The 27,444-nt window shown below is 38.0% G+C and overlaps 1 protein-coding gene across 8 annotated transcripts in view; it reads right to left on the bottom strand.

Moving 5' to 3' along the window:
- BLNK (B cell linker) overlaps positions 1 to 27,444 on the bottom strand; it is a 94,914-nt gene that overhangs the window by 2,714 nt on the left and 64,756 nt on the right. For 4 of the 8 annotated variants that reach the window (XM_048310453.1, XM_048310454.1, XM_048310449.1 and 1 more), the window contains 20 exons: positions 22,460 to 22,516; positions 20,417 to 20,466; positions 19,410 to 19,450; positions 18,390 to 18,546; positions 17,051 to 17,220; positions 16,491 to 16,572; positions 15,648 to 15,728; positions 14,169 to 14,194; positions 13,629 to 13,657; positions 13,201 to 13,299; positions 12,429 to 12,471; positions 9,580 to 9,607; positions 9,203 to 9,275; positions 8,602 to 8,632; positions 7,599 to 7,641; positions 6,845 to 6,923; positions 6,364 to 6,395; positions 4,980 to 5,045; positions 3,315 to 3,394; positions 458 to 541 (listed from right to left, as the gene is read on the bottom strand). In XM_048310453.1, coding sequence (XP_048166410.1) covers positions 458 to 541; positions 3,315 to 3,394; positions 4,980 to 5,045; positions 6,364 to 6,395; positions 6,845 to 6,923; positions 7,599 to 7,641; positions 8,602 to 8,632; positions 9,203 to 9,275; positions 9,580 to 9,607; positions 12,429 to 12,471; positions 13,201 to 13,299; positions 13,629 to 13,657; positions 14,169 to 14,194; positions 15,648 to 15,728; positions 16,491 to 16,572; positions 17,051 to 17,220; positions 18,390 to 18,546; positions 19,410 to 19,450; positions 20,417 to 20,466; positions 22,460 to 22,516 — 1,351 coding nt within the window. The remainder of the gene's footprint in view (positions 1 to 457; positions 542 to 3,314; positions 3,395 to 4,979; positions 5,046 to 6,363; positions 6,396 to 6,844; positions 6,924 to 7,598; positions 7,642 to 8,601; positions 8,633 to 9,202; positions 9,276 to 9,579; positions 9,608 to 12,428; positions 12,472 to 13,200; positions 13,300 to 13,628; positions 13,658 to 14,168; positions 14,195 to 15,647; positions 15,729 to 16,490; positions 16,573 to 17,050; positions 17,221 to 18,389; positions 18,547 to 19,409; positions 19,451 to 20,416; positions 20,467 to 22,459; positions 22,517 to 27,444) is intronic. The other 4 variants (XM_048310451.1, XM_048310456.1, XM_048310450.1 and 1 more) reach the window with 3 other exon arrangements.

Genomic DNA, 27,444 nt, shown 5'->3' with positions numbered 1-27,444 from the left:
TTTTGTACAAAGAATAGTTGAGAATGCAGCTATTGCAACTCTTGCAACTATCTGCAACTAAATGCAGTGTTGCTATTTCAAAATGCATAGCAACACCAGCCTTTCCAAATAGCTGTTTTCACGTGAGCTGTTGGACAGTGGTGGAGACCACTTAAAAGTCACTGGGCTTTGCATTTCTTTTATGGGGTGTGTATGAGCTATCAGATCTTCCTCAGCTCTCTAGTTTGTAATAGCTTTCTCTGCAGTGCTTTGGTCTTGCAACGAAAACCAGAGTTAACTAATGTCACCACAATAATTTCAGGTTTGACAGTATTTGCATGGCACAGTAGTTCTGACCTGTTCAGAATGCAACTGATGCTCTTAGAATACTTTCAGGTTGTCTTTTTTTCAATTTTTTTTTTATTTGAAGGTTTGGGGTTTTTTCCCATAAACCAGAAATTTTTTCAAACTGACTTACCTTGTTTGATCGGTACAATGCATCTTCTGCCATTTTCCTATCACAGGTAGCAGCATACCATGCTTTACTGTGAACACCAGCATCCTAAAAAGAGAGGAACAGTGTTTCACCTGTAAAATAATAATAATAATAATAAAGAATATGGCCTGTAGGAGAGTTACTGCTAAATAATGACAGCTGTGAAGAACTAAAATGCAGAAAACACAGAGTTTAAAAAGTCTTTACCAGGAGTTCACTGTTTTAGTTGGATAGAGATAGGGCAAAGAAAAACTAGAGTGTCAAAACAGTGGTAACAGATTTGTGGTAGAAGGCTGATAAACAACAAAAGAGAGATACCCTGAGGAAAGCAGTCAGGTTCAACTGTAGGACAGTTTTAAAGATGGAAGCTATTCCAGTAGAATTTAAAGAGGAATAAATGTTGAGGAATGCTGAGGAATAAATAGACCATTAACAGTTTAAATGCTGCTCAGTTGTGGGCTAGCCATGAGGTGTTCAGATTTGGTTTGTGTCTAAGCTTTGGGTGATGCCATGATGATTTTTTGGCTTTTCTTTTATACCCCTTTTATACCTTTTTACAACTTCTGTATTCTTAGTGCTTTTTGCCTACATTCTTGGACTTGTTTGTTCAGCTGGGAGACTAAACATTTTAGAAGCTTCGTTGTTAGGGATCAGTGTGCCCCAGACCCCAAGGTCCTCTCCAGAACACATTCTGTAAACCAAGATAGAACCATCCAGGGGAAGGTCCCTTAGGGAGGGGGCTCATTTGAGCCTCTCACTGGGGAATTTTTGATAGATGTGCTAATTAGCAAGACCTATAATGTTATACCAGATCTTTTGTGGCTGTACATTGCGCTGTGCATTGGGGTGCATTCGACCTGGATGTAATGCACCTAAGGATCCTTAAAATAAATACCAAGGTAAAATCCCTTTTTCCCTTCTAACCATGCATGACTCTTGATTTTAAGACCAGGAAAAGGCATAATGGGAATGAAGTTTCCCATATACTTAATGCTGTTTGTGAACACAATCATGATTGTCTCCACCTGGACAGCATGAAGGTTGGATAAATTTTGCTCCAGCTTTATGATAAAATTAATTTTCACACAGGCTTTGTCACTTCTGTACAAAACAGATTAAAGGTGAAGTTGCGCATTATAACTGAGCTGGTCTAGCTCGCTTACTGAGGCCGGAAAGGGTATGTCTTGGCTTCTCTTTGGGCTCATTTTGTTGCTCATGGTGAGATAATTCACTTTATTTATCTTGCAGAAAAAAGAAGTTGCCTTTTTTTGTGTTTGACTGCCAGGCTGGTTTTCTGTAAGTTTAGTGACTTGGCTCAACCCACTGCAGGATCAGAAGGGAACAACAGAGAAGCTGGGAGGGGAGCTGATGGTGAGGAGAGAGCAGAGTCTCAATTTTGGGGGCATTGCACTAAATTCTTAGACTGGCTCAAGCCATTACATATAATTTTACCTTCAAAATTTTTCCATTTATTTCTTCAGTCACACTATTCATTGGAAAAAGAAAGGGTGAGAGGAACTGCAAGTATGAAAGGTACTTGCCCACATAGAGAATGAGTCCCGTAAACAAATCTTTGTTCAACAAAACAAGGAATCAATGGCCCCCCGGCCTTTCTTCTAACACTATCTGTAGCCTATAATGTAGAAGAAGACAGCTGGTGCCAAAGTTTGGATGGGAACCAAGCAAAGAGTAAATGCCATGGGAATGAACGACATCTGTGACCACCTGTATTGTGCAGGATGCTACAGCAAATGATACTACTGTATATAACTACTGGGAAAGTAGCACTAACAGCTAAATTTTTTTTTTTTTTTTAGCAAAATGGATCTTTTATTAAGCTCTTTTTGCCCATGGCTGTTACATTAAAATTGCAAATGTAATTGCTATGAGCTATTTGTTTAGAGTCTGCTAGATTGCTTATTTGAAAGTAATTTTTATAATAAATATCCAGTATGACATAGTTAAAATTTTCCAGAACTTCAAATAGTCTTGTATTATGTTTGTCATGTCAGACTTTAGAACACTTGATGTTACTGGCTCTGCATGATAGAGCCTTTGTTTTACGCTCAGCAGAACTATTTTTACCGTGTTTGTGACTACTAGGCTAATAAGAATGGCTTTCTGCATTTTGTAGTCTCCCTTCATCCAAAATGAGAATAAGGGGAATAGCACTGAAATGAAAATAACTTTGCATTTGCTTAGATCATTCAAAGCTTAATGTTGCAACAAAACACATTAAAAAAAGAATTTGCCATAAAACTGACAGTATTAACTGTAATGAGAAGAGATCTGTTTAAAGGAATAGAAAGGAGTTAGACTTGGGAGAGACTAAAAGACATGGGGGAGGCATAACAGCATCATTGTATTTGCTTACTGCACTTTTTTTTTCCTGTACACCATTTGTACAGCTGTAAGTTAGAAAAAAGGAGGTGATTAAAAACTCTTTATAGCCATCTATATCAAAGACTAGACTTAAGTATATCACCACAGATTTCCTTGTTTCAATGATGTTGAAAGTACAAACTGGGGAGTCAGGAAGACATGAAACTAAAGCTTTTTAAAGTTTTGTTTGAAGTGACTGGTAGAGTGCCAAGATTGGTTATAATACTATTTACATTTTTTTCTACAGTTTATTAAACCTCTAAACATATTTTAATGAAAGCTAACATTCAGATTATTTGTGCTACAGAAAAGCCTCATTGCAAAAAGGGGCATAGAAGCCCTCCACAAAAGGAGTGTCATTTTCTTTTGAAAGCAGGTAGGGGTGGAAATACTATTTTAAAATAAAGGATAAGAAGATAGGGAGATTTCGGTAATATGAATTTAGCTAATACTATACCTGGTCTGCAGAACTTGAAATAGATGAAGTGCTGCTGGGGAGGGAAGCACCCAAAGAACGGTTTGCAGCTTCTGGCACTTCTAGAAAAGCGAAAGAACAACATGTATAAGTTTTCAAAGTATGTTTGTTATGACGTAAGAAACTGATTTGTTACAAGGACTTTGGAAGATCTGGAAACGGTTGACCTTTGATACCACTCAGGAAAGCTTTCTACTGAAAATGGATGGGGCCTATATGAGTACTGGGACACTTTCCTGCCTAAAGGGTAGCCTTGCTTGTGAAGAGAAAACCAGTTTCGATAACAAGTTGGTTATTAGCCAGAACTAGACTTAGAATACAGGAAAAAAATTCTTCCACCACCAAAGTGAATGAACGTAGCAACAGATAAGAAAATGCAGGAACACAATGCAAATATTTGTGCTCAGTCCAACGTCAGAAGCAGTCTTACAGGTGAGGGAGTCAGGAAAATGAATGTATCTCAGAGACAATTTTTCACCAGTTTAGATCACCTGAATTGTTTGTATGCAAGTGCAAGAAGTCCAGGCAGCAAAATGGAGAAGCAGAACTAAAAGAAAGCATTATGATGCTTAATTATAATTGGAATAAACAAAGCATAGTAGAAAATAATTACTAGGGCTGAAATACAGATATAAGAGTTTAAGAAATCAGAAGCAAAATGTTTGATAGTGTTGCATAGTAATGGTATGAAAAAAATAAGTATAGATAATTGCTTTCTGGTAAAACAGAGTTTGGCCCAAGAGTGTAGGTGTCTCCTATAGGTACTTGTGAGCACAGCTGGATGCAAATCAATATACTAGAGAAGATCATTGTAGAAAGTTGAGTGTTACATATTTTGTTATTATGGGAGGTTTTTTTTCCTGTGTGTTTTTATTGGAGAAAACAAATGCTACTAGGATTGTTAGCATTCACCTGTTTCTGGATATGGTGCTCTGCAGACTATGTTGTCAAGTCTTCGCTAATAAAATTTTAGATTTTGGTTAAAAAATGAGTAAGAATGTTACAGAGAAGACCATACAGTGACCAGAATTAAAAAATTCAGTTGGACAGGAGAGCTCAAAGACAATTGTGTGAAGTACATTTAGAACATTTTGTAGTGAAGTTGCAACTATCTGGAAGCTGCATCCCAAATGGAGGGGAGACATTGCAGGGAGCAGTTCCAGCTCTCAGTGAATTAATAATCACCTGAAGAAGGCTATTCAGTATTTTGAATTTTGTTTTTTCTGTAAAATTTTGACTGACCAGCTGTTAAAGCTACAGCTGAAGATAGACTGTATGACTAAAGCAAGAACTGCCATAAATCAGTCAGATTAGTGAATTAGACTTGACAAAAAGACATTAAAATAAGTAATGAAAGATGCCTTAGCTGTGTCTAAAAAAGGAAAGAGATTGGGCTTTATGCAATAAGAATTTTACTGATTTTAAAGATAATCTATGTACTAAACAAATAGTAGTTCTGGCACAGAAATGGAAATTTCCACAATCAAATTGAAAGCAAAGTTTAAATAATCTTTACCCACATAATCTTTACCTAAGAAATTTTAAAAACTGGCACATGAAATTCAGGAGTGGTAACAGTTATTTTATGTAATTTTCAAGTCAGGATGGTACCAAATGATTAAAGAATACCAAACATAATTGCTATACCTAAAGTAGAAAAAGTGACTTGAGCATCTACAGGGCTTTTTGTCTGATTCCACAGAACACAAGGCCCTAGGAGAAAATTCGAAGGAAATAACATTAAGATTTGGAAGTAAAAGCACAACTAACAAGAGAAAATCTGAGTCTTAGCCAAGTAGATAAAACGTTACAGCTCTTCCATGAAATAACAGAGTTCTACAAAGAGGGAATGTGGCACCATACTTAATCTGGACTTCAGTGGTGCATTTGATGCTGTGCCATATGGGAAATAAGTACTTTTAATGATGAAGATGGAAGTTAGCTCTAGGCTTGTATGGGGGACAAAGAAGAGATGGCAGGTTATGCTGAAGGGACGTTAGTGATTGGGACCAGTGGTATGTCTTATAAAATTGTTATTGGACCGGGCACAGAATAAGATTATGCTAAAGAAAGTTTATTAATCAGAGCATAATTTAGCACCAGATGGCCTCAAAGAATAGTTATGGTTACAGAAGTAGTAAGAATTTATGCTTCAAGTTGAAGCACATCAGTTGTGTGACAGGAGCAGACAAACCTGAGTGCATCAGTCAAGAGCATTAATGTGAACCATACTACATTTCCTCAGCACAGGAGATATAATTGCAACATGCATCAAGCAAATGTTTCCAGGAAAGAGATAAACTTACATGCTGTTATTAGTGTAAGCTACACCAAATGTAGATTTTTATGTGCCATTCTCACCATCTGTTTACAGTGTGAAAGATATGTTCAGACTGAATATGTACAGTAAAGGGCTTACAGGAAGGTCACACAAGTGTCTGCTAACAAGTGTCTGGAACTATAAAAATGTTAGATCCAATTTACACTTCTGTACAAAGAGAGTTTATATACATATTTCCTAATTTGTTTTTAACTGTGAACTGAAACAAAATCCATCTTGGAAAGCACTGCTTAGAGAAGAGCTTTAGCATTTGCTATTATAAAAGTACCTTCTTTTTTTTTCCTTCTGTAGAAAAAGAATAAATTGGATGCAATAATAATCTGTCTATTTTCTAGGCAACAGAAGCCTTGAGCAGTCCAGAAATGTCATATTTAGGATTCTTCTGTGACAAGAAAGACTGATGGAATCTTTATTACGATGGGAAATGACCCAAACTGCGTTTGCTAGAAATTTCCAGTATTCATAAATGTAAATGAAGCACCCATTTTACATCAATAACCCTGACATACTCCCTTAATTTTACTAGCTGAGTTAAGATCCTGGATATTTGACTTCCTCTTTGTATACATTACAGATATATTAATTCATTTTGAATTAATGTGCAAGGTATTTTGAAATAATTTTAATTCAAAGGTTAATTTGAAATTACAAGTTAATCACGTTTTAATTAAAAAATGGAATTATACTTACTTGGCAGAATTGAGGACTTTGGGAGCAGAGGCCTGAAATAAATGTCAAGAGATTACAGAAAGGTCTGAGGGGATCTACCCAGTCCTGATAATATGAAAATTGTGTTATTTGAAGCATGCAGTGGTAGAGTGTGTTCCATCTCACCCATTTGTTCATTAAGAAATAGGGGTCTGATACAGGTATTAAAAAAATGATATCCCAATAGGAGGAATTTAAACATATGGTTTAAATCTCCATCACTTTATTACAGATTATATCCTCTCGTGTTTTGGTGATGGTTATAGTATTTGTATGCATTCATTTGCTATGTTTTATTTTTTTTTGCTACTGTGAGGCTTCAGGAATCTCAGCTCTCAAAAAGCAACAGGAAGGCTACAGTGAAAAGAGTGCTCCCCTTTGAGCCTCTCAGAGTTTTGTTCAGACCAAGCAGTAAGTGCTGGTGCATTGCAATATTCAAAAGAAGATGGAAAGGGAATCTTACTTTTGGGCACCACTTGGAAGGGGTGGAAGTGGAAACTCCTGGTTGGAACTGCGTTGTCGTTCTGGTGCCGTAGGTTTTTCTGTAGTTTGGGAAAACAAACGGTAGAGTCGAGATTTCTTCAGAAATGTATTATCCCGGATTAGGGACTCCCAGTAGGTGAAGGAGGGTTTGTTTTACTATAAATGTTGGGGTTTTTTTTCTTACATGGCAGCTTGGCATTGCACTGCTTTTTTTGTTAAATTCTAGGCAAATATCTGTGCTGTGGATATCTGTGCAGGGCTCCGTGACACAGCGGGAGGGCGCTGGGGCCGGCTGCCTGCAGCAGCCGCGGGCTCTCACAGCCAGAGCCGGGGCGAGACGCGTTTCCTGCCTGCGCCAGGGCCTGGCTCTTGGCAGCCGTCGGCTCCGTGCGAGATGGTTCTAGCTGAGCTCAGAACCCGTCCCTCCCTTCCCCCTTCTCCACTTACAGGGCTACGTGGGCACGTTGCTGGCCCATTATTGTCCGACATTAGCCCGCCAGTAACCTCAGCAGTTTTACTGTGACTGCTTTTAGAGAACAATGATATTCAGTGCAACTAAGGCTGCCCAGATCCAGTTTGACACTGCTAAAACCAAACACCACTCAAAAACCTAGAGTAAGTTGAACGTGGTGTATGTAGTTTGTTTCATGTTTTTAGTAAAAAAAAAACAAAAACAAAACAAAACACCAGTTCAGATAAATGTAAACTTTTTTACGGTAGTGGATATAATTTACCTTCATTTGCAGTTAAGGTCTCTCTGGGGGGTAAACATGGTTTCTGCAATAAAAGGGCAGGACAAGCAAGTATTAAATGGCACTTGTACAGCAAATGTTTATCCTTTTAAGCTTTTTGTGGAATAGTTTAGAATTGACAACATCCTGGAAGAATTAGGAGGCAGGGACATAGCCATTCTGTGAAGAGCCTCTAATTGAAGTTTGGGATTTTGCAAAGTTGATTTGGAAAGAATTTTACCCCAGTTTGTGGGTATAAATAGATGGAGAAAAAGTAAAATCTAGACGGTTTGTTCTTATCTCAGGCCCAAAAATGAAGAGTCTCTCCCAAATACTTGCAAATCGAAATTTGATTTTTTTTTTATTCGTCTATGCACACAAACGTCTGAACATACTTCTTTTTACTGAAAGTTAAACTGTAAGTTTAGCTCACAGTACAACTGCAACCAATCTTCCCATTTCTTTTTTTTTTTCATTTTGAAACAATGATAATAAACTGCCAATTTTGAAACATTTTTCAAATTAATTTCTTTGAAAATTTCAACCAGTCCTCTTACTTTCTGCCACAAGAAGTTTTGGGATATTTTTCTAATGACAAAATACTGAAAAACCTCTGACAAATTCTGGTAAAATCCTGCATATTTCTTGAGCTATCACTTGCGAAGAACTCGTTCTCCATAGGCAGCCCTGTACATTCTGGGAATACTTCTAAATAGCCTGTGTTCCCATTTATTTCTCATTTATTCAGTTCATGTACTGTGTTTATTGTTACATCCTAGAGCGCTGAATTCAAAGATTGCTTTGATCAAAATATTTTTCTGCTTGAGCTTTCTCTCTGATCTTTATTCATGTAATAGCACCCAAATATTTCCTGTCTTTATAACTCTTTCCCCTAGTCTTTTTAAGCATTTATGCTGTAATAAAACCTGCGATAAAATTGAGTTTTACAATAAATTAAAAATCTAATAAATTTTTTGTTTGATTATGCAATTACAAGTCAACTTACTGGTGAAATTACTGCATTAGAAGTTTTCTTGCTGAAGTATGGAGCAAAAAGAAAAATAAAGAATATGGTTACTTAGCAGATACATGGATTCGTTTAGCAACTAAGCATCAGTTTCATTGATTCCCAGGGTATTTCTAAGATGGGATTCACTGGATAGTTGTAGCAGTTAAACAAGAATAAAAAAAGAATAAGGGTATCAGATGCAATGTGGGCACTCAGGAAAGGTACTTACACAAGGAAGCTACAACTCTATCCAATACTTAACGTGACTTGGGTGGGGCAAAAGAACTTTAGTGAAAACTTTCTGCCCTTCTAGGCTTGCATGTGCTAGCGCTGCAGTGTGGGACCAAATTAGGCAAGACGGCCAGCATCTGCCATCAGCAGCAGGCAGTGAAGGGCAAGGCCATTTGGCATACAAACACTATTCCTCCAGAAATAACAAAATAACAGCTTGCCTTTACCTAGTCAGGGTATCTTTCACAAACAGGAATAAATACTATTCCCAAATTCTAATTGCTATAGGCAAGGATAGGAGTTAGCTCCTAATACACCTATTACACCCATCCCCATCAAAGAAGTAGTTTTATCATTTTTTACTCACAGGCCCCTTGGTAATGGAGATGGAGCTGCTCCAGTGGGAAATCTGGATTCTTGTGTGTTGCTGAACCTCTGACCTAGAGATGCAAGCAACATTTAGGATGTATTTAGGATGCAATGTGAGCTGTATCTGAACAGTGGATTTTCCTCATTGCCGTTTTAGTGTTAATGTAATAAAGGTAAAAAATATCCATTGGTTTAATTTTTGTCTTAACATGTTTTCAGTCTGATTATACAAGGGAACAGTTCAGTAACACTTCTTGCTTATTGCTGACTGTTACACATAAAATGACACTGACACACTACATTGTATGCTGTATTATGGTAACTGGTGGCATATTAGTCCCTCTCATATTGCCATGTTTTCATCTGAATACTTACTTTCATCATTATTGTTTGCTTCATGGTCCTGTAATAGAAAAATAGGTTAGATTTGATATGAAGGAATTAAAAAAGGAATTACTGTGTTCAGTTTTAAGTCCTTCACTACCAGAAGGACATAGAGGTGATGGAGCAGAGAAGGGCAACAAGGCTGATAAAGGGTCTGGAGCACAAGTCTTATGAGGAGCGACTGAGGGAGCTGGGGGTGTTTAGCCTGGAGAAAAGGAGGCTCAGGGGGGCCTTATTGCTCTCTACAAGTACCTGAAAGGAGGGTGTTGGTCTTTTCTCCCAGGTAACAAGTGACAGGACAAGAGAAAATGGCCTTATGCTGCACCAGGAGAGGTTTAGATTAGATATTAGAAAAAATTTCTTCACTGAAAGGGTGGTCAGTCATTGGAATGGGCTGCCCAGGGAAGTGGTGGAATCACCATCCTTGGAAGTGTTCAAAAGGCATGTGGATGTGGCACTTACAGACATGGTTTAGTGGTGAACATAGTGGTGCTGGATTAACAGCTGGACTTGATCTTAGAGGTCTTTCCCAGCCTTAATGATTCTTTGATTATTAAATGAGAGCTGCATGAATAATCAATATGGTTTTGGTAAATTCTTTCTTTTTAAAGAAATATTTGTACAGAAGGCAAAAAATATCCAGAATACTTCCATGATGTAATTTAAAAAATTTTAAGCAACCATCAAATTTTGAACTTTCTCAATCTTGAGATTAGTTGTAGTAAGTATTGAGAAAATTTGGCCTGAATTTTGCAGTGAGACCTTTAAGTTCACGTTTAATTTCTGAGCTGGAAGACAGAAACTTTGCAGCAGATTTAGTATACTAAAACCACATCTTCCTCTGAATGGAGGAAACTGAGTAGACTGTCTTGTCACCATGCTAAAATTGAAGTAATTCACCTAATTTCCTGGCTTCTTTTGGAGATGCTTACTTTTGCCTCCCATTTCTTGTCTTTTAGGGAATCAAGACTCCCATGTGATAAGTACCTTTCAAAGAGGCACCAGTTATTAATTTGTCTTGTCTTCATCTACCCAGCTTTTCACTAATGTTGGTGACAGATGCATCCATTCTCCGGCTGGAGAGGTGTAATCCATCACACAGCAGTTGGGAAGTAAGACATGAAGAAATTTTTCTCCCAATCAGCTCAGGCCCTTGAGAGGAACAAGGGTCACAGTTCTGTGCACATGATCAGTGCTGGTTAGTGCTGACAGGAGATTGAATGGGAGCAGTTATTGTTTGGGCTTTGTCAATGTGCTGTAGTTGGGGATGGAAAGGAACAACAGAGGGCTGGACAAACATCATGCTCATTACCATGTGTTTGTTCAAAACTGTTAAGGGCCACTTACAAAACAAAGACCCCAAAATTTGGACTGCACTGTGTGACTCTTTCCTAGGCTGACTCTTTTGACAAGCTGGCGAACTTCAAGCACCCAGGAGCTGAATACACCCATGGTACAGATGAGTGTTTGTCTGAGAGCTTCATCTTGGAGCTATAACTCACTCAGTGTGTGGCTTCAGCTAAAGGATAGTCTCTTTTTACTCTCTGCAAAGCTAGGATGATACCTCAGGTCTAAGCTCTGAAAATGCATTAATGCAGAGGTTTCAGCTGCAATATGGCACTCAAGTCTGTTCTGAAGCAGGAGTATTCTTAGTGCTGATCAGATAGTGAAATTTCTGTCCAACATTCTCCCTTTAGACTCAAGGTTTTTTTCTTATTTTGTAAGAAAAGCTGAGAAATCAAACTGTTTCATAAAAGAGAAATCCCAAATTTGGCACCGCTTGGGAGTTGTTCAGCATCCCACAGGATACAGACCTTAATGGGAAGAACTTTGTGATGAGGTGGAAGGGAAACTAAAATGCTGATGCTGTTGTATGTATGAACTGTGCTTGGGATATACAGAAATGTAAAGATTGAAGTAAGGCTGTAAGATACTCATATACCACCTGCATTAAGTCACCATAACATCTAATCCTGTGATATGACCCAAAATTTCTAGTTTTAAGTGTCTAATTTCTGTATATAGTTATTGGTAAACTGATTATTTCTTAGGGACAATTCAGAGCATAGGACTGGGACAGGGTCTGAGCATGTAGCTTTTGGCACAGATGCTGATACAGTTATGTTGCTCTGTTTTTGATAGCTGGCTCCTCATGTAGACCCTCATGCTGGCATAACTGTGAGTAGAGCTATTGTGCAAATCAACTTATGGAGCTAATTTGGCTGGAAAAGAACCTTTCATGATTTGCTTTTGCTCATTTCTGCAGCTGGACAAGTTTCCAAGTAGTTTGCTTCAAAGAAAACAGCAGTGGGAGGGACAGACTGGGGATAAGAGCAGAGGGAGAACTGGCTGGAACACAGCCTTAGGGATCCAAGGCTTGTAATTAGTCCTTCAAGGACTGCACTTTTTAGTGATGCTGGTTACTCAGAGTACCCAGTCTGACATTTTAGAAGGTTTCCATTTTCAGAAAGCATTAATCATTCACCATCTGAGAGGAATGAGGCTCAAGGAAAAGTGCTTCAGATTGGGCAAAATCATCCTTTGCTACTTAAAGTAAGGTTCCTGAAGTTCAACTGGTATTTTTTACTACAAGAAATTATTTTTGTGGACTGAGACATACATCCCTTAAAACATTTGAACTTTTTCTTGGATCAATACAGATGTCCAATGCTCTTTTGTCCAAAAGATTATTAGCAACAATCACAATATTAGATGAATCTGACATTCGGTCATCTGTTTCTGTTATTTAATCCAGATAATAAAAAGCATCCATCTATTTATATATAAAACACAGGACTAAGTTTAACATGTTCTTTTAGAGTGGCCCATTAATTACTCACTGTTTTTGGAAGAAGACGACTTCTGGGGAGAGGCAAAACATTTCTGAAAAATACACACAGTAAGTTATGATGAATAGGATTTATTTATTTAATTGGCTCAGATATGCTTTTTAAGATGTAGAGGGAAGGAGGTCTGCAGTGAATGGATTTGATTTCAGCTATGCACAGCTACAGTGGTTGTGGTGATGCTGTGCCCTTGGTGTGGAACTATTCTAGAAGAGCTTCTGTCCTAGACCTTGGGTCCCCTGTGACTGTGCACAGGACCTCAACAAACACCCTCACACACACAGTGCTGTGGATGCCTCCTTCTGGGGGCACATAACATATTTTGTAAAATAATGTCCTGGAGATGAGGCAGGGGTTATGAAGCAGCTTTCTCTGCTTCTGGGGGACATAGGAGTGAAATAGGCTGCATACTCAAGTGTAATTTTTTTTTTTCCTCCAGATATTTGGAATATAAATAATGGATTTACTGTGTCCAGTTTCTTTACAAGCAATCCTGTACAACTGCAAAAACATCTGATTTGCAAGGCTGCAGACATGGCTAATAGGACCTTAAACTGGCTTGCAGAGATATTTCATCTCTGTACTGGATCCCTAAAGGAATATTTCAGAAAATACTATCCATATGGCAAACTGGCTTGAACACAGAAGTTCACAAAGCAATGAGAGCTTTCAGTTCTCACCTTGTCCCAACATCTCTAGCTATTAGAGAGAAGAAATTTTTTTCTCTACTGATATTTTCTATTGATCTAAGCTGCTGTTAACTTACCTGGAAGTATCCTGCTTAGGTGACTCTCTGGTCACACTGTGCACGTGGGAGTGCTCTGTATTCTGAGCAGGCATAAACATGAGTGGCTTGGTGAACCTACTAATGAAACATGAATTAAGAAAGGCAAATTACACTTAACAGTGAATACAAAGAAAACATCTCCTTCTTCTCCCCTATCCCCTCAAAATTCTAAAAAGTACCCTCAAGAGTATTTCTTTTTAATATGTGTTACATTTGGGTTATTGAAGTTAACATAGAAATGGTTGATAATCTTTGTGTAGATAATCTGAAGAGATATTTATGTATTTCTTACTTCTGTTACTGTATTTCTTCTAGAGAAAGAATTATCAGACATGTAGTATCTAAATGAGAAAATATATTTTCTGACAGTTTTAAATAATGCACAAACATTCACAGCAATGGGTTACCTGGTTACCAGTGGTGGTGATGGTTTTTCCTGTAAGAGAAAATGCAGTGAATTTTTTTGGTCACTTTTTGATTCCATAAAATAAATTTGCATGATCCTGTTCATGTTACCACATCAAGATATTTTTGCATTGTGATATAGATTTCTACTAGAGCTCTGTCTGGTAATCTGCATTAGGATGGGAGAGGCAAGAACTCAACATCAGTAAATCTGCTTGGCCATATGTTATGTCAGTATCAGCAAATGGGAAAAAAATTACTGTGTCAGAACTGTCATTGCTCCTCTGCTGCAGTAAAACATTCCCTTAGGTTGTTGCTTCCCAGATTGCATCACTATCACAGAGGATTGGGAAACTTTCCCCTTCCCATTTACTCTTTTGAAATGGTTTGCCAACTTTCCTGAAAAGGGAGTGTCAGAAAGCTTTAAGTGCAGGAAGAGATTTGTTCCCAGTTTTCTCTTTTGAAAGACTATAATCTTTTCTCACAATCACGTTTGTACCCTGCCTGAGGGCAATGGGAGTCATACTATAGAAAGGCCTCACCTCTTCTTCAGGAACCTCATAGACTTCTGTAGGATAGGGAAGAAATAAAAAAAATGTTCTTTAGTTAGCAAAAACATACTGCATGTTACCATAAAAACTGATCTGAATTTGTATCAGTTGTGCTTCTGACTCTGGAAAAATAACTTGGAGAATCTGCTCAGAACTTGAATCTGCCACCAAAACCCTGGAGCAGCAATACCCCCTGTCTTCTGGTGGGAACTTCAGGTGAAGTCACAGGAGTTCTGATATACAGCCACTGTATTAATCAAGTTTCCTCCCACCCCAAAACCTTTTTATTACTTTGTTTTTCTTCCCCTTCCCTCCCCCCACCCCCGCAAGAAAGATGAATGTTTGTGTTGTGCAAATCTGGGTCAGTTTGGAAAAAATGCGTTACCACACCTGTACTAGCATTTGGCCTTTCCTTGACTCAGGGAGGAAGAAATCAAGTCAATCATAAATACAAGCTGGCTCATTTGCATGGCCAGCATCCCTCCCTGAGTTCTGACCCACAGGTATATATTAATTCATAGATCTTAAAAGTAAAAGCCACCAGCATCTTTATCTATGCTCAGTTTCTTCAATGAAAATAGAATCCTATTTCAATAAATTTCATGTCAGGTTTCATCACTTCACTGCGCCGAAGTGTCCCATCTCCCACCAGGGGGAGACGTTTTATTTTTTAGTAACATCTCTCAGGAGCTGGTTGTTGCTCGACACCGATTTACATAAAGGCTGAGATTGAAAAGGGCATTTTAAAATGTATGGAAAACAACTCGAAATCTTAAGCAGTTCAGAAAAAAATTTAGCTTACAACTTGTAGTTTGTGACTTTAAAGCTAAACACATTGCTAATGAATATGCAAAGCTTTTAAAGAACTATGTCATACCTGTAAAGGTTACATCCAAGCAATTAATTAGATAGTAAGGATGGAAAACAGCTCTAAGTTGGCAGAGAGAGATTAAACAAGAATATTTGCGCTTACAAAAGCAAATAGGATTCCTCTTATTTGCTTCTGCTTTTGTTTCTTTTTCCAAATAAACTGCTCTTTACAGAACTTCAATGGGAACACTGTTACAGGAGGCCATGCAAGCCATCAGCCTGTACAGAATTTCTATATGGTTCAGTCTCATGGTCTAAAAAGTATTTGGTCTTGATTCTTACGGTGGAATGGGATTACTGACATACTGAGTCCTATGATTCTTTTTGCTGTATTGATCCATTTGTATTCCTCCACTAAAGCAAAAGACTAAAAATAATTAATTTGGGGCAAATAACTCGTTCTAGTTCTATTAATGCTTAAAATGGATTTACTATTCAAGCTCGACAAAGCAGCTGTTACAACATAGAAAAGCTAAAGCAGAACATATTTTTGTTTTACTTTAGTATGTCATAGGGTTAGTGGTGTGAATACATCAGGCATAATTTAATGTTCCACTGTCTTAGATATTTTATTCCAACAGTGATGCAAGCTCCACATACCTTGCATATCAGAAGTAAGAGAAGGCTTTGGAGAAATAGGGGGAGCTGGCTTTGTTGTCTTCATAAATCTGTTCACAGGAGCTAAAAACATATTTTATTCATGTACATATATATATAGTTGTGCATGTGTGTATATACACACACATATTTATATTTATACACACATCTGTTAACAAAGTAACAATGTAACATTTATATACAATAAGAATGAATATTAAGTCCAAGTGACAACCTTTTGTGTGACCTTGAATAAATCAGCTGAGCCAGAAAGCAGCTCTCATTTTAAAAGAGAAACATTATTCACTTTTCCAGCCTTTCTGAAGAGGTTTCATACTGTTAGCAATATCAGAGAGCAGAACTACATACTCTTCTCTGTTTACTTTTCACCTTTGGGCTGTAGTAGTTTCACTCTCTACCTAAATATACTTCAAATAGTGAGATTAAAAAAAATCAAATCAAAGTCTGTCTTTATCTTTATCTGAAATATCTAAAAATGCTTGTTCTTCTCCTGAAACACTTCAGAGAATTTTAATGCTATTGCTCCCTTGGATGAGGAGGCAGGTCATATGCCATGAATAGCCTCCTGGTCATACAAGGGTTGGACTTTGAAATAGCTGGGTGAGGGAGGCAGAAATTAAACAGGGCTTCCAATAAAGTTAAAAATAATTTTCTTTGGCCTTGTCAAAAGCCAAAGGAGCCAACTGCCTTTTTGCAAGCTGTGATCTCTTTAATAGCTGCATCTCCACTCTTTGAACCCTAGAAACAGACATTAATTTGACCCATTTTTTTTCACTATTATTCCTAATAAAGCAATAATTATTAGCTTAAATGACTAAAACTTACATCTTGTAGGTAGTGATATGCTGCTTTCTGTGGGTTCAATATAGTTATCATCATCATTGTCCACTGGCACAATATAATTATCCTATGAGAAATTCAGGACAAAAATCTATCAGTTAAATCTCCATCATGTCAACAAAATGTTGGGATTGAAGCCCTGCCAGCAGTTTACAATAGTTGCCATTTTACAGTGACTCCTATTTCAGACATTTATCATCCTATGTGGAAGGGAATCCCAGAGACTGAAAACCCTTTACCAAATTATTCCAGTTCTGACTGGTGGGTGGAAGCCCTCCCTTCTCTTTGGTCCTGGAGTATCCTTTGAGGTTACTCTCTCCCTGTTGCCTGCACCTTGTTACAGATGATCAGGAGCTATTCCATGGTCTAAGTAGCCTCCTTGATACTCAAAACAGGCATATATTCCCTAGGAATCAGTATGATACTTGCAGGTCACTGTTTGTGATGCACAAAATTATTTGTACTATAGAGGCTAAGAAAGAGACCAGACCATGGTATTGCTGTGACATTTACAGAGTTAAAACAAGTATATCTGTAAACTTTACCTCATCATCACTGCACTCCTTAGGCTTTGGTGGCACTTTTGGTTTTGCAGCAGGAGATGGCAATGGCATGGATGGCACAGATGGTTTCTTTGGTCTGGACATGGCTGGACTGGGTGTACTTGGGAGAGGTTTGTTGATGGGAGGAAGCTGTTGATGACTGGTGCGATTGTCTTTTAATGTGGTAGAAAACAACAATTTTAGTCAAAATTATGCATTAGCCTCTGCACTTTCTCCTACTGCCCGTGCAAACAAGTCTTTACTGTGGCTGCAGCACAGGTCAAAAGGCAGACTTGAGCATAGCTGAGGTTGAGACCTGAGGACCCGATGTTGAGACTTGTGTGTAAACAGGTCCTATTTCACTGCTCAAGGTAGCAGCCTAGCCCTCTGTATCAGGCTGCAAGAGGGTGCTTAGACACTGACTGTTGCATGGACAACTGTTTCACTCCCTGGGGAGAAGGTGGTGGCTGGGTGGTGTAGTCCATACGAGACATATGAGAAAAACAGAACTGGGTGGGACTGGAACGTAAATTATGCCAGGGTCTCTGGGGTGTTATTTTAAGAAGTCCTTCCCTTTTCAAAAAACACACAGGTGAAGTGCTGATAAATTTCTATGAGTACACATTTGATATTTTAACACTTTGATGAATATTCTACAATCAGAAACAGACTTGTATCATACAAAAATGAAAGCAGGCATCATGTCAATGTTTCTTTTCACCATGTCTCACATCTTCATCTAACTGAAGCTAACTTTCATTCACTTCAATGCAACCTGTCCATGGTTGAAAAGAATCAAAACAGAAAGAAAAACATCCCTTTATACTGGACTGATGTAAATAAAATCTTGATCCTGTCCTGTTTTCCACGGTATTTATCATCCTCAGTACCAATTTTGAAGGACAATAAGGAGTGAATATTTGGGCTACTGTTTTACTGCTTTTGGAATAAAGGTTGGAAAAACAGAGAAGAAGGCACCTCTCCAGCCCTATGTGCCTCATCTTTAATAGGAATCCCTGCATCTATATATGTGGATTAATCTGGAGCCAAGTCAGTAATATCTCCCATACCTCTGCTTGAATTTTGTAGTTAGTAGATGTCTGTCAAAGTCTCTAGGACACATTATATTAAAATTATAAACATCACTACCTGCAATACTAGCCTGTTTCATGCAGTAGGAAAAAAAAAATAAATCATACCCCTGAATGCTTAAGACCTGAGTATCAGAATTAAAAGCAAACTCTTGAGGAAAGGACAGATTAGTCCTTTTGAGGCCACTTCTCTTCTGGTCCTGATCAAAAAGCAATTATCAAGCTGATATAGTCAACTATTCCATAACTACCTGCATATTCACCCCGAGAAATAGGGAATGCAGAAGGAATCTTCTTTTTCTCCTTCTCACTTGGAGGTGGCTCATAGCTGTCATCAGGATTCTCTTCACTGGGGACCACATACATCTCAGAGTCAGAGTGGTCATCTGGATTTTCATAATCACTGTCCTGGAAAGACAGAACTTCCCATTTCTCATCTCATAGCATACTTATGGCTTCATAGCAATGTATAACACAAATATCCTTGCGCGAGCATGATAACTAAATTACAACAACACATCGTATTCCCTTTTAGTGCTTAAACAAAGAGGCACTCCCGCCTCCTCCCCTTCTCCTCCTCCCAAGAGCTCCCAAGGTTTCTTGCTATCTCCAAGGGCTCCTTTCAGCTCAAGAGCTCAGTCTTCAAATTATGGACCAATAGCTTGTTTCCCTTCCCAGGACAGTTCCTTTCTAGAGCCAGCTGTGACTCTTGATGTGTGTTGTCACTTCCTCTCCCTTTCCTGTTAAAAGGGTGCTCAAGATCTGACTCCAGAAGGAAATAGGTTACTTCAGCCTGACATTTGCACCATTACTTTACATGGCTGACAGCCATGACTTGCTTCATTCTAATGTTTTCTAAAATCTTAGCAGAAGTTTTCATTTTTAGTAAGAAGTGGCTTTCCTCTCCTCACCCTTCCCACCTTTCCTCCCCCAAATAAAAACTCTCACGATTTCTGAAATTATTGTTCAGTTTGGGAAGTCCCTCAAATTGATGCCATCTGCTTACCTATCCAAAAACCTTAGTGTTCATGGCTACAATACATGACAATGTTTCTGAGAGTACTTTTAAGTTGAATGTAAAAAAATTGAAGCCGCTAAAAATCAGTGGCTACTTGTGAATAAAATTGATGTAACAAATAACATGACATTTCAGTAGTATTTTAAAGTTCAACCACAAGTAGATGATTTAAAAAGAAACTTATTATTTCTTCAGTTATTAGTGCTAACTTGTTGCTAGAGTGACCTCCTACTAGCCCAAAGTATGTACTTACAAAATCATCTGACCATTGTTCCTCTTCATTGTCTGCACGTTCTAAACCAAACATTAGAGTTATTTAAGGAGATGTAATAGTGAATATAAATGTTTATCTTAGATTGGTTTTTCAATCTATACTTCTCATAGTCAGTTAAAAAAGAGCGAGCAGAATTTCCAAACAGTTCTGAGCAACACATCTGGTTTGGACCGAGAAGTAAATGAAATGCTTTCTTGCTTGTTTTTGACGAATTATTTCAGAGCTGTTGGAAAAGCATTAGAAATGACAAACTGCACATGGTCTGAACAGCAGAGCACGCACTTTACCCACAGTGTCCTGCTAATGCATTTCATTTTTAAGTAGGGGTGACAACTTCTAGATAATGGAACTCTTGCTGACCTCTGGGCCCTGCACCTTCTTGTTTCTTGGTTAAAGTGCCAAGACAGCACACCAATTACAAGTGCTTATGTTAAACAGGGAAACAGTTACCTGATAACTTCCAAACTTTGTCCTCCTTTCTTCTATTCTTGTCTTAACAAGATGGCTGCTAACTTATAAAAATAGCCATGAACTAGTTTGTGGGCAGTGCTGTATGACAAGCAAGTAGAGGTCTGCCTTTAAGATAATTCATGATGTCATCATTACATTAATAGGATTAAGATTTTGAATCTGTAATGATGCATTTGTTCTATTTCTTCCCTATTTACTTTCACATCACAGTTTCTACAAGGAGGGACTGGATGCAAATTCTCCTCCATTTGTACAGCAGCCTAGATACAGAACTCTGACTAAGACTGATTTTGAAAGAGTAGTTACTTGCTACTCTTCATGCCAGCATAATTCATCATTTTTTTCCTTGCCTTTCATTTCAGAGCTGTGAACTACCTTCAGAGTTGTTGATAATGCTATCCTGTTCTCTCATTAAAAACAAATTATGAGGCAATGTATAACTGAAATACTGTTAGGCATATAGATAGCAAATTAACACAGATATGCAGTTTAAATTTACATGCATACAGCCTTACCTGAAGCATAATCCCTTTGTGGTAGACTTGGCGGTGGCTTTTTTTTAAGCCTGTAAATTATAATTATTACATTTATGATCTCATAAGTAACATTCATTGGAAGGGAGCATTAGCCAGACACATTAAAAAGCTGATAACAAAAGATACCTGCAGCTGAAGAAATACAGATTACCATCACAGATGCTTAGCAAATAGCTGTAGAAGAATGCTTTGAAAAGCTAGAAACTGATAAAAAATTAAAATAGAATCTGAGTTTTTAATATATTTTTTTCACTAAGAACATATGTTGAAAGGATAGCTTCCTTGCTCACCCCCCCTCCTCCTCATCTCCAGAAAGAGATGAGATAGGGGGCAGAGATAAATGACGATCTATTGGAAGATGAAAATCTGTTCAGGTTCACAGAGGCTTTACTAAGACTATGTCATAAGAAAGTGGTGTAGCACTCTCCATTCGTATTTTTAGAACTATAATTGTGCATGCACTTTATTTGCTGATTAATGTTTAAATGTATACCAGGTCTCTCAGTGAAAGATTCTACTTTTTATTATTTTATGATGTTATATCCCTTTTTTGGTAAAAACTGTTACAAGTGAGCCAAAAATAATTTGTAGAAATACTGAAAGGATCTTTATGGCTATACAGGTTCATATGTATGTGCATGTATATCTATTTAGCAAGCAGGAGTACACATAATATGTGTAAACACACACACATATATATATATATATATGTATGTAGTCATGTATACTCCTCCTTACTAACTTGCAGCTGTCCAAAGAAGACACTGAATTACAGTCAGTTGAATTATTTCACTACCCTGTAATAAAAGAGAAGAATTTGGGTTTAAAGTCAAGATGAACAGTGCGTGTGTGATGTCAGAGGCCAGACTGATGTCTCTGCAGAGGGAAAAAACTACAACCCTTTGTTTTTTCTGTAGCTAGAGAAAACATTAAGATAATTAATGACAAAAAATTATTCTTTAAAGTGACTTTTGAACATTGTCTGACAGTACCCTGTAGCACTGATAAACCTCACCATAGACCTGAAGCTTTGTCCACTGAACTGATGACTTCACTCATTCTTCAGTCAGGTCCTAACAAATTCATTTGCAAAAATAAGCAAATAATTAAAAACCAAAAAATCCCTAAAGAATTAAAAAGTTTTTTTGGGATCTCTGAGCAATAGTGTTTAAAAACGTTGCTTTACCACAAGAATTTGACACTCAATATTTAGGTCCTGAGCTTGCTGCCTAGGTATCATTGTTCAGGTACCACTGTAACTCAGGGTGGTGACATGCTGGCGCTACCTCATCAGTTTACAAACTTTACCTGTCTGTTTTGAGAAATGCTTTGGCTACTTCTGAGTTGAATTAATGGAATTCTGTTGTTCAGATAGTCACCAAAACCACCCCATGCACATATATGAATCAATGAATAAATGGTGAGGGCATTGCTAAAACTCAAAAAAGCCCAAACCCCCCCAAACAAACAAAAATCAAACCAGGAAGATTATTTTTGCAATGTTAACCTGCTTTGTTCATAGCTAACAACACTAATGATGGATAGCTGCCTCCTCAGAGGTTTTAACTTCCTGCAGCATAATATAACAGTGCACGAACAGTAAATTAAAAAGCATTCTCAACAGCCCTGCTCTGGTCTTCTGTCCAGGTTAGCACAGCCATGTTAGAAAGAAAATCCCAGGGCCACTGCCAGGGCTCATCTCAGGTCTTAGGGAGGGGAGACCAAGATCTCTTGATGTATTTTGCAACATGTCTGCCATGAGTTGTTCAGAAATGGTGGAGACTTGGAAAATAGTGGAACTGAGGCAACAGTAAGGGGCTATCTGTGTCATGGTATAAAGTACATGGCTTAAGCAACATCACACATTTCTAAGCTGCTACTCTTGGTACCAGGCCCTGTAAATCCTGGCAGTGGCCCTGGCAGAAAATGTAAATACATTATAACGAAAGCACACGAAACACAGAACAGAGGTCTGTGTCTAAGCAGTCTATCATGCTATGGTGCAGCTATGGAATAGCATACCGATCCCAAGTATCTTTCCCAGTTTTGCAAATTAAGGCCACTTGTTCATTTTGGAACCTGAATATCAATAGAAGAAAAGAAATAATGTTTCTGTCACAGAGCTGAAACAGTTCACGGCCACATCTATATTTGCTAGAATCTTTTCAAATATGTTATTTATTCTAAAATTCAAATCCACTTAAAAAGTAGTTTTCACTGTACTGGTATGATTTTCTGAGTGCCAGAACTGGAATCCAGGCTCTTTTGAAGTCAGCTGGAGCTTTACTTTACAGGAGCCAGAACTTTACCCAATGTGCAAACCACAACACAAGCTCATCAAAAGACACAACCCTATGCCAAGGCGTGGTTACCCAGCTATTGCAGACACTGACCTCATTATCCACACAGATCCTTGCAGAATGGCAATTGACTCTGTCCTGTTCCCCGAAGTTAATGAGAAAGGACTGGAAGAATCAAATGCCATCCAACTGAGCGTGCATATTTAAACGTGTTTAATCCTAGTACACACATTGTAGCTTCAACAAATAACCAGGTAGCACTTGAGACATTTCATATAATGGGTTATAGATGCCTCACACAAGAACAGAGTGCAGGGTACAGAAATTCAGAACAACTAATAAGAGAGTAAATTATTCCATTTTAAAACAATGTATTCCAAGATTTTGCCCTATAATATGCTGAGCTTGATCCAACAAAACATTTAGGCATGTACTAAGCTTTTCTCTCATATGTGGTGCTGTAGGAACTGCAAATATTAATTACATACTTTGAATTTGTAGCACATTTTTGTTTTTCTTGTTTTGTTTTTTTTTTTGAAGGATTTTAAAATAAACTGCAGCAGAGGTCTGGGTGTTTTGCTCTAGCAATGCTTGTTTTTAGAGGCTGCGCCCAGAAAGATAACCAAACAGAAATATTAGTAGACCTTTACGTGTAGCACTTGAAATTTCCCCACAGGTGCATTTCCCCACTAGTGTTTCTCCTCACTCCCCCAGCATTTAAGATACACCTGAAAACTCTGTTTTCAAAAGTCCTTTGCTTTTTGTATTATTAAGTCTGTACAACGTCCACTCCATCTTAGGAACCATTTTAACATAATAGTTTTTACAAAAATTATATTGGTATCTTTTCTGAGTTGAGTATTTATAGTAGATATTATCTTTAAGTGCACTAGCTCATCACACTTGTGATTAAACAATAAATTAGTTTAACTTTGCCAGAAGCATTTTCAGAGTTCCAAAAGGTGTGATGCGAACAGATAAACTTTTCCTGAACTGTGTTCTCCTAACCTTGTGGAATAGTTTGTTACAGATTTGTAATTATGTGGCAATTGTACCAGATAAAACTAAACTGAAAGTGTTTTGGTTGTTTTTGAAAGTGTTATTACTACTCTTTCACACATGTTCTTACATTGTGCTATGGCAATTATAGTAATAAAAATCTTGACACACAAACCACTCTATTCAGCTACACAGTGATTTTCATGTTCCTTCAGAATAACAGTTAAAATTAGGTATTATACTTTTTCTTGTTTTCTGAGTGTGGTACAGCTTGATTTTAGTACTTTATCACATCATTTGGTTCATAAAATATCACTTTTCCCTCTGCCAAGGGTTTGATCATGAAAGTCTTTTACCTGGAGCTATGCAGGTTGAAGAGACATTTAGTGACACAGCAACTATTTTTCTGCCTAAACTTACTGCCTAAATGCTATAAAAAAACGGACCACACAAATCTAAAGCAAAGACATACCCAACTAAAAAGCTGGGTAAAGCATCTTTGTTCCATTTTTCAGGTCACATGGCAAATGTTCAAGAAATTGACATATTGGGATAGTATGCAGTCAGAAACACCACTACAAGTGCATGATTTCTGATGGCTTTGTGAAGGATGTGATATTACAACAAGGTGAATAAATTGAACTTCTTGTTTCTTATTCAACACAGTAGGTCAGCACGTACCAAAACTTTAGGGTGAAGTCCTGACTTTGCTGTACATGCAGTGTGTCTTTTAGCATCGGCTTCAGTGGAGCCAGCATTCCACTGAGCAAAGCCTAGAGGCTTAAAGCTTATGATTTACAGATGAGTGCTATGTCTTTACGGGTGTTTCAAGCATAGGCAACCATCCTACATCATGAAACCTATGATTTCTCTGCTTCCCTGTTTTGTATAAAGGATGTGAATATGAAAAAAATGCCCCCAGCTCTCGTTGTTTATACAATGCTGGCTACACTCATTGCTTCTACACCTGAGTACATAATCCTCCTTGACACTGTGATCTGCACAGCAGCTGGGACTCAGTGTTGCAAACAGTTTTGCATGTGATTAAGGGCAAGCAGGTGACTGCTATCCTGCAGTGGCCAATATTTTTACGGCCAGCAAATGTTGAGTGGGAATGGGAAACAAATAGGAACTTTTAAGCAATGAAAAAACAACCTGTCAATTTCTTTCCTGTTACCAGGACTGTTCAGCCTGTTTTCCACAGACTTTTAAGACACACATGAATAGTAGACTAATTCCTCCCCACCTGCACCCCACAGATGAACTAGACTGGAGAGCAAAAGTCTTGATGCAAGAACTTTTACATTTCTGCATAATCAAGAGCCAATCCAGATTTTAGAAGTGTTTTAACAAATACTGCTAGTAAGTCCAGAGTTTTTAATGAATATTTGATAATTCTTTCAATTTGTGTAGCAGAAGCTTACCATATACATCTGTGTGATAACTTCAGGCTTCAGATAAGCAAGTACACTATTTGAATTCTCTAAAATTATTTCTACTTATAATAGGTGTGATTTTGATTTTTTTCCCCAGCATATGGATGAATCTATGCTACATAAAGCCCACTTAAAATAAATATTTTCCTGCTTCAATCATGTTTAGAACCTTGACATTTAATAGAACAATCCTTTAACTGAAATGGAAGTAGTGATCAACTGGATAACCATGTTCTAGAAAAAGCATCTACAATCAAAAAAAAGCCCCCAAAGGGCACATAGTGACGATCACAGCCAGCTCTAATTCTGTAAAGCTTAGCATCTTATCAGTGTTGTCAACTCTTGCTTTTATTGCAAGTCTCATTATGTGCTGGGTCCAAGACTTGAGCTCCGAAGTCATGTGCAAATATTAGAAATTCTTCAATTTTTAAAAACTAAATTTCTGATCTTCGTAACTGCAAAAAAGATTAATGACTCAGATGAATCACAGTAGCATGAGAAAGATTATTATGTTTTTATACCGTGGTTTGTGTTCTTATAACTTGGAGAGTTGACATGTGAGCTTTGTGTTGCAGTCATACTCTAAGGGAGTTTTTATGAGTCTGCTCTTTTTTTTTGTATCTCTAGTGAATCAAAGAATTGCAGTGCTATAGCAGCAATCTTGTCTCTGACACTCAATGATGACCTTCCCCGCTTCTGCTACTTTTGGCTCTCATGTCACTTCTCCCTTTTCTGTTCTTCCTCTTTTACTTTCTAGGAAGGACACACAATCAGAGCAACTGATTAACAACAGAATTAACGTTCAGGCAACTATGGGAGACTCTTTATAGCCTCAAATTATAAACCTTAGATGCTTCTGTTGTTTCTGTCACCTACTTTCCTGTCTGAGGCTTTTGAACTGAGGCCACTGGAACATTATTAATTGCATATAAAAAACTATTGTGAAGTAGGAAGCCACCTTTTATTAAAAAGCAACAACTGCAAGAAACCCTCTTTAACCCCCTCCCCTCCAAACACCACCAAAAAGCCTTGACAGCTTAGCAGTTCTTCCCTGTGAACATGTCGCAAGTGAAAATGAGCTTTTTTGTAGATGGGTGCTGAACAGGCAGTCACTGTATTAAGAACAAAACCGCAAATTAAATTAAAACCCCAAGTAGTTGAAAGAGGGTAATTTTAAGGGAAAAATCTCCTTTTGTGCTTGTGGAAATAAGTAAGTATACCAAGTGACTGTGATTAAATGTGAATTGCAGCAATTTTAGAGTGAAAGAGGATGAGTAAACGAAAAAAGTGATCTCAAAAGTCTATCTGATACATCAGGTGTTTTACCATCAGAGCCTGCTCAAGGTCTGTGGACAGAAACACAGCTGTGAAAATGAGAGCACAAAGGAGGGCTTGGAGCCCAAGATTACTCCTGCCTGAGGAACAGGAGAGCCAGGCAGTCCTACTGCTCCTAGGAGTGCATCCCCCTCCTCTGGCAGCTGCCCCACAAACACCAGCCCCGCCTGGGCTGGCAGCAGGGGCAAGAGCTGAGCCAGCCTGGCTTTCCAGAGCTCTTGCATAGCCAAACCAGGCAGAGCCCTACTGCTTCTGCCAATAGCTGACTGATAGTTTCATACATACCAGAATTAGCTGTTTCCCTTGACTGCCATCATGGTCCCTCTTTAGGAACAATTTAAAACAGTGTTTCCGTGTGTCTTTTATGTACAAGAGCTGTATTTCTCAAATTTAATATGGTTGTCCTGGAAACACTGCAGATAGGGTGTAGTAATTAACTTCTAAAAGTACTTAATACTTTTGTTGCCAATGACCCATGTAAAGAAAGATATCTGAATGAGAAAATCGCATCCAAATGGAATTTCAATGCAAATGAGCTGTTGCATTAAGAAAAGTGTGCTAAACAGCTAATTGCTTTAAATAGATGTTTGACTGGAAACAGTGAATAGTGTACTCATTTGACAAGGATGCAGAATTACTAGATTTCTTTCTATGTATAAATACACATGAATATTTTATGATACTTTCATGCACGTGACACCAATCTGCATGTTGTTCAGCACATCTTACTGGAATAAGGGTGCTAGGTAATGCTGGATTTTGTTTTATGAGACCAAAACACAGGAGGACTTAGCATTTTTATGGGAATTTTAAGCATGATGTCTGACCAGTTGGTTCAAGGTGGAGCTCAAATTCAGCTTAATTGCAACAGGAAGCCTAAACAGTTGCCTAAGGCGAAAGGCACACATGCAAGCAACAAGCAATGATCATTCCCAGT

This window comes from Corvus hawaiiensis, chromosome 8 (assembly GCF_020740725.1).
Source record: "Corvus hawaiiensis isolate bCorHaw1 chromosome 8, bCorHaw1.pri.cur, whole genome shotgun sequence".
In the NCBI taxonomy this organism is placed as follows: domain Eukaryota; kingdom Metazoa; phylum Chordata; class Aves; order Passeriformes; family Corvidae; genus Corvus; species Corvus hawaiiensis.
Note: the sequence above shows the minus strand (reverse complement) of the source record. Positions and strands in the feature narration are given on the sequence as shown.